This window comes from Opisthorchis viverrini (genome assembly GCF_000715545.1).
Source record: "Opisthorchis viverrini unplaced genomic scaffold opera_v5_10, whole genome shotgun sequence".
NCBI classification, from domain to species: domain Eukaryota; kingdom Metazoa; phylum Platyhelminthes; class Trematoda; order Opisthorchiida; family Opisthorchiidae; genus Opisthorchis; species Opisthorchis viverrini.
The window spans coordinates 2,618,445-2,626,015 of NW_008751666.1; the positions used below are offsets into that span (position 1 = coordinate 2,618,445).

General features: G+C 45.1%; 2 protein-coding genes across 2 annotated transcripts in view; one reads left to right on the plus strand and one right to left on the minus strand.

Moving 5' to 3' along the window:
* T265_00993 (hypothetical protein) overlaps positions 1–3,301 on the plus strand; it is a gene marked incomplete at both ends in the record, with an annotated part of 50,749 nt that extends 47,448 nt beyond the window's left edge. Inside the window, one exon of the mRNA XM_009164908.1 lies at positions 3,028–3,301. Coding sequence (XP_009163172.1) covers positions 3,028–3,118 — 91 coding nt within the window. The remainder of the gene's footprint in view (positions 1–3,027) is intronic.
* Positions 1,842–3,721, minus strand: T265_12687 (hypothetical protein; the record flags this gene model as incomplete). Its single annotated transcript, XM_009164950.1, is given in 4 exon segments — positions 1,842–1,962; positions 2,318–2,421; positions 3,509–3,605; positions 3,621–3,721. Coding segments are annotated over 4 exon segments (348 nt in total), but the record flags the coding sequence as incomplete, so codon positions are not given.
* Positions 3,722–7,571: the final 3,850 nt, after the last annotated feature.

Sequence of the window (7,571 nt, forward strand, 5' to 3'; positions counted from 1 at the left end):
TACCCCTATTGAAGCTGAGTACCTGTAGCACCTCGATGAGCATACCTTGGAGTAGTGACTTGGTGACTTGACAAATTCGTTTGGAAAATCAACTACTGTATGCAGTCAAGTAGTCAACGGTGATGAATGTGTTGCATGAATGGGTCGAAAGCTGTCGCGGCTCGCATAGGCCGTGGAAATAAGCGTGATGAATGGGATTGGGAAACCCAGGGGGGGGGGTGCATAATGCAAAACCATAACTCACTCATTATAACAAAGAACCCAGTGAGACCAACTCATTTTTCATAGTTGCATACCAATAAGCATGTCAGTTTAATGCAGTACTCAATAGGTCACCGATGCGATACAGGTGTTTCGCGTAATGATTAGTTATTACTGTTGAAGATGAGTACCCAGTAATCCCTCTGTCCGAATAAAGACTACTCAAGGAGAGTGGTCCAGGTGGTCTCAGTTATGGGGGTTTGTGGAGTTTCTTATGGAAGCGAAACCACTTCCAAACTTTAAAAGGAAATTTGGGTCAATCGCTAGCACACGCTTTCTCATAGATATTCCAGCCCCTACGCACATTAAAAGCTAGCCTCCGTAGCGTAGCGAACAAAACTGCGGTCGGTCTCATTTATAGTATATCTTCTGGTGGTTTGAGACAGTTGTCCTTTTTTTCCTTCAGAGGTTTTGATGGTATGCACCACCACTGGAAATCCCCTATGGACAACTATCCTGAGCTGCTAACACAGCCCCGTGGACGACGTCAAATTTGGCTCATTATGGTCAGAACGATGTTCGAAGTTTTCATGGTGTGTATCTTCATCATATGAAGGTCCTCCACCATATCAGACAGCAGCATACTTAGTAGGCTTGTTTAAGCAGACTAAAATCAGTTCTCGGAACTGATAGCTCTTTTCACAGAATGGTGTTTCATATCCCTAAGAGTCACTTCGCTCAGATGTTCGCTAAATGCACGGATGCAGCTTACATCCACGGCACCATTTTGATTTCATGTGAACTAAAACCTGTTTAGATAATTCGAACACTGACGTTTCTTCGATCGGTATCATTCCACCTTGTTACACCCGAAATGTGTTTTTTAATAAGTTCAATCAATACAGTGTCCAGTTACATTACCTTTTTGGAAACCGGGGTTTCCAACGATGAGCTGTGTAACGTGTGGAGACATTCGGTAATTCAGGTTATCCACTCGTTTCCCGGCGTCCGAAATTCGCATGCGTGACACTGTATTTTGTGAAAAAAAGAATAACTCTACTTGTTGTTCACCAGTAGTTGCGGTCTTCCGGTTCAATTTTTGGAATCCACTGTTCGAAAACGGTACTGGGCATCCAAGCTTTATTATTAGCATCTTATTTAGTGGCATCTCTTCTATCTGTGCGTCTCAAAAAGATCTGGCTTCTACTGATCACCGCAGACAAGTTTTTTTCATTCGTTGCTCTGCAACACAAAAGTGTCGTCATATTTTCTTTTGGGAACTATCCACGGGGACAGCTGTCGCTGTCAGATTAGGGTTCGGGAGTGTCTTTCCAACCAAATCTGCATCATATGTATTGAAGATTGCATAAGATGAACAGGATATCGTGAATGTTGGGCGGGCGTTCCAACCTATGAGAGCTGTTGCAAGAACTCTATTGGCTTGAAAACTATGAAAACTCTTTGACAGACCATGACCGGTTTCGCCCCTCTTGGGGCTCACCAGGTAGGCGCAGTCCCTGAGTTTCAGTCAACCTAATGTTCTGCTTGAACCCAAATTGGACTGATTGCGGCAAATACACTCATTTGCAAATCAATTTGGTTATCGTGAGTGACCCACGTTAATCTCTCCAATATCGTACCAATTGAAACATGAGGTGGACTGTGTGCAGCACATTCAGTTGAAGAACATCATAAACGATGGATTCACTTGTATCTCCCATGAACACCGGATTAATTTGCAAATGACTGTATTTGTCGTAACTTTATTGGCCTGTTCTCAAAGTGGGAGGTCAAATATAGTGGTGCTTTCAAAGTTCGAACAGTCACACACCACTACTGCTGAAATCCCCTTACCTTCTGCCCACCTCTGTAGCTTCTCCGTTAGCTACTGATCGGATATTGACAATTTATCCGCTCAGTTGTTGGCCACGCCAAAGGCTTACTGATATCCGTGGATCAGTTTTGATCACCGTTTCTTTCATTTTACGGCCCGATGGTGCTCGATGAACTTTTAGCCTTTGGGTCAAACTGACGTCACTGACCTGAGGATTGTGTCGAGTTTAACTATATGTGTTACCTGTCTCGGTGTGTGGAATGAGCATTTACTTATACTTACCATGGATCCCAAGGTTCATATGTGACGCAGCTGCTGAAATTCCGCAGCTTCACCCATGCGACAGGCGCCAGAACTGCATTTAGGTTAGAATATCGGAAGTACATCTGATGAGCACAGATCTGGCGTTAACGTCAAACGCACCGTGAAACAAGTCCACACGAGACACTGACTACGTGCATCTTCAGTGGTAGCAATGTTTCGGCGGGTTCTGGTTCTTCAGTACTTGGATGGAACGGCCTGTGCCTGTCTATTGTTAACGGACTTGTGCTGCTATCGAAACACACTCATTTTTCAACAGGCATTTTAAGTAGCATTTTTAAATTATATTTTTTCCAGTTTATGGATCATGCAGTCCCTGTCCTTGGCGTCCGTTGGTGGTGTATGTTACAGATAATACCAGCTGTAGTTGTGTCCATCGCCGTCCATTGCCGACTGCAGTGGAGGGGAGGATCCAAATAAAATATGTCCCAGAGGGAATTATAACTATTCCATACTTCAAAACAACCAAATGTATTTAGCAACTTATAGCATGACCCATCCTGCCGCGCATAATGGCTTTAAAATAGGATGAATGAACCAGTTTATCACGGAGCACCTGGAGCAGCTAATTCCAATCCAAAAAGTAGCCTGAAACCACACCTCTTGTCCTCCACAACCTCGTAAGCAACGTGGTTAACTTGCTCTTCTTACATTTTGTCCTCTATCCACAGAATCACAATTCTACCCACGGTTGAACAAATGAGAATTGTCATACAGAAACTTCAGGAATTCCACACAGAATTTTTAAAGAAATATTCCTAGCTTGTCGACGCCGGGACCTTAACGCTGCTCATGCCTGGTTCCCGAAGGTCGCCGTCCTGAATCATCTGTTATGGTTCTTATTTTCCATATGATTTCTCCGTCATTTGGACTGTAACTTTTGTCTTCACTTGTGTACTATGGATTGTGTAAAACTAATTTCAGCCACCCGAGCACAGTTCTTTCTATCGGCTTTTGCGGTCCCAGCTGCTTGAACCTCCTCTAGTCTAGCCGGTGAAGCGCACTGCCGAGCTAGTTCCATGTATGCAGAGACTAAGTAAATATCACTTGGAGAGCGTGTTGTCGTCGGTTCTCAAATTAACGCATACTTATTCTTTTCAACAGGACCAAAATGAAGAAACATATAGGTTTTCTGTAGGTCCTAACACAAACGTGCAGTTGACCACAGTCGTTGCCAAGACGAGCAAGACGTTTATGTATATACACTATGCTCGTGATGGTCTGGGTTCGCGAACGAGAAGAACCTTTGCTTGATACTCAATACCTTTGGACACGGAGCACGCGAAACATCAAGTTTTTATACAGATGCGTTTGCTTGTTGTGCACACTTGCCAGTGGACGAGTTGGAAATGCATTGTGTCGTACCTGACACAGAACCTGATTTGATTGCTCTTCGGTTATTTCAATATATCCCAACCCAACAACAAGCAGTGGCAGGAATTTCAAGTTAGGCTATTGCCGAGCGGTCTCACTTGTCAAGGGTCCAAACAACTGTAATATCTAATCAGCTTGCATTCACTTCATAGCCGCGTTCGAACGCCAGGTTCCACTCCGGAATGTGGTCTACTAAACTTCATCTTAGCCAGCAATAATCTAGAGGATACCTGCCGTGTAATTCACCTTAAATTTAGATAGATGGACTCACGGCACTCGAATCCGATCACACATATTTTGTCACTAACCACGACCAAGCAGAATCGTGGAAATACCGGGATCTGCTGGGAAACGTGGCCGCCAGCAACACATGAAACTTCCTTCAGACAGACACAACGTTTGGCGAATCGCTGGTGAAATTTTCGGACATTTTCGATGCAGGCTCAGAAGCAAAGATGTTAGTCTATGGGGAAATAAGAGGCATAAAAAGTGAATAAATGGTCCAATGAGCGTCCGATAGTTTCGAGGGCTTACCAAATGTATTTTGTGTGAATTAGTTACTTGATCAAAGTGAGCTTGTCACCTAGAAGACCTACACCAGATAGAAATTGGTCTCTGTTATCATCTGTCAAAGTTTTGTCTTTCCTGTTTTGTCGGATAGACCGTCGAATGCTTACTGTTCCAGCTCTTTAGGCTAAGGATTGCAGTAGGTGATCCTTTTTCTATGCAACTTCCCCATGAAACTTATCGCATGGCGTTAGATGGTCCCGCAAGCTTTGTTATCTGTTTCTGTTTAACACAGGGGAACGTTTTACCCACCGAGCTCAGTTCTCAAGATAATCACAAAGTTCTGATTTCCAAATTGTGATCAAACCAATGGATCTGACCGCCATAACCATGGTTTTGTGTATTCCAGTACAATTATGATGTGGTCAAGTGAATTAAACGACCGCCCTGGGCTAACGTTTACGCAGTAGATTTTTACCTGGTATTACTATGTGTACTCGGCATTCCATATACTTTCCNTACTTTCCGTAGAACAATCTCAGTTTGCCTCGGCTCTGCCGGATCGGCCAATCGGGCGAATAATCTAGGGCAATGAATATGCAAGTTGAAAGCCATTCACCTGGTACAGAGCACCAGGTTGGTAATGCGATGGGAACAGTGTTTGAAGTACTGTAGCATTCACACTGTTGTCTCTCCAGTAGTGACAGAGAGTTAGGTTATCTGTATACTGCAATATCTCGGGGATCATACCAACTGAAACCTGAGGCGCCCTTTGTGCAGCACATCCAGTTGAAGAGCATGATAAACGAGAGTTGTATCTGGGACGACGCGGTACGCAAATGAATGTATTGGTTGAATTTCGTGCAATCTGGGATGAAGTGGAACCTAAGGTCGACGGAAACTCGGGGACAGTCTACCTGAGTGACCCCAAGAAGGGCGAAACCGGTCTCTGGCTTGTTATATCTTGGGTGGCCTTCTATTGGTTACACCTGATCTGAGCCTGTCAAACTATGCGACAGGGGGAAGGAAGAGAACCCGGGACGTGACTGTACTGTCACGACATACAGAGCTTCTATGTAAATACATAGGATGATTAAAGGGCCAAATACGGTCGTTCACCTGTTCGTTCCGTACAGCCAGTGGCTGGTCACATGCTGCTGAGCCGTGTTCGGTAAGCTCCGCCAATGCACCTGCCCTCCGTAACGTGTGGGACCGATGGTGACCTTGGGGACGCGTCGTTCTCTTCACATGTACTTTTTCAAGTTTGGACATATCCCTACAGGCTATAAAATAGTTTCGGCAACCATAAGAGCAGTTTCCTTCATGAGGATGGCAAACCGTTTATGACCCATACAATTAACAACCCCATAAGTCAAATCCACCGGTTGAGTGCGCGTCGTCCGAGGCATGTGGCTATCTTTCACCCAAGGGATCATAGGACCGGTCTATTTACACCCATCTCTCGCGTCCAGCTTGTGCAGCGTGGTGTGTGATTGACTTTTTTGGGGACCGTCCACAGCGAAACCATTCAAGCTCTTTTAAGAGGGCTAGATTGTGGTGGCTGATGACGCTTCCCATACTTTACCTGTGGGATTCGTAAAACTCTCGTCCCGGTAGCTATAACAAAACTAGAGTAACGACTACAACACTTTGAAAACGTAACCTTGTTACATCGCGATTGCGAAGTGTCATCCATTTATGTCTCTGCAAGCAGCCTAAAGGTTATGAACTTGGAATGTCACGGTATAGTGGACAGACCAGAAAAGACAGTTTCCGATCAAATGCTCCAGCAATCAGTCAATCCACCAAAGGCAGACATGTCCGGGAATGTCACAGAAGCATGGCTGACGATGATGAGTGTACATCCAACGCTGATCAGACAAACTAGATCAATGTCAAAAGTGAGCTTCAAATACCGCGAGGCCCATTGTAACTTTTGCACTCACTTGTCCACAGAAAAACTGCTTTATTCCTTGTTGGTGAGCCTTTTTCCGACACTAAAGCACTGGAGCGGAGCCATTATCTAGTTACAACAACGCATCCTTCTGCCCGGTGACTCAGAATGACACCAACTTTTGCACATCCTGCCCCAGCTTTCTTTGGATCGCCAGAGGTGCTCAGCTGGAAGCGACTGGAGAATGATGGGGCAGTTAGTTCAACCACTGCATTTGAATCTTGAATTCTTGTTTGTGATACACTACACATCAAATCAAGCGAGTCAAGTGTGAGAGCAAGAGCAGCTTGCTGTACCGCTTGCTCCAAAGTTCGAACACTGAAAGCGGGCAGGTAGACTGAGTGTCGAGGCTTGACTTTTGATATCGAGCTACCTGGGAAGTCAGGGTGGTTAGGCACGCAGATGTTGCTGCGGCAACCGAGCCAGGACGAACGGAGCCATCATTACTAACTGGCGAGTCAACAAGGAGAAAGCTGTTGATGGATTGGGGAATGGCGGAGAAAAGGTATGAAAGCGAAATATGGGAGTTTTCAGCTGTAGTCTGTCGCCGCCTCCCTTCCCTGCTGTATGCAGCAAGTAAGGTGACCTGATGGATGGCATCACGCGACGGTCAATCTGGGATGAGATTACCTATAATTGTGCAATCAATGGTTGTACGCGGGCTGTGTTATTTCAGGGCATCCAGACCTAGGCAAGAGGATGAGCCAAAACATTTGGCTCAAAGTAGCGGTGTTTGGCTGGAAATACAGGCGTATTTTACTTTGCAGAACAAGTCGCCACACATTCCAACTCCCAACCTGGAGGATCAAGAGACTGTATCTGTCAGACCTCTAACAGTCGAACAGCCTGATATGGGAGACTGCGAGTGTTACACAGACACCCCCAAGTATAGCTCAACGGGTCGTGGAGGTACGTGAACCGTCACGTCTCGGTCTCTTCGTGCCGGCTGGGCACCGAAAGGTCTGTTGAAAGTTTACTACGAAACCGACTTGCCTGGTCTTTCGAAAAATCATGAAACTGGTTCTTCTAGGTCGAAAAACGTCGCAAAACTGCAGATATTGCGAAATAATGATGACGACTCCATTAGGAGATTTTAGCTTCCACAGACTGGTTCATAATCCGTGCACGTTCACCTCAAATTAGGACATAGTTCGGAATAGGTGGAATGTCACTTGCAAGTGATTTAACGTCAAGTCAACGTACACACAGTCGCCCATGAGGTTGAGTGATAAGTGCATTCCATGTCAGAGTTAGGAGAGCAAGCAGTCTCTGATTAGAAATTCAATCGATTCATCAGAAGTCTCACGCACTATCAGAATTTTGTTTTGCGAATATATTTGAGGTGCAATGTGACTCCTCAGCTTGGATTATTACTTCGTC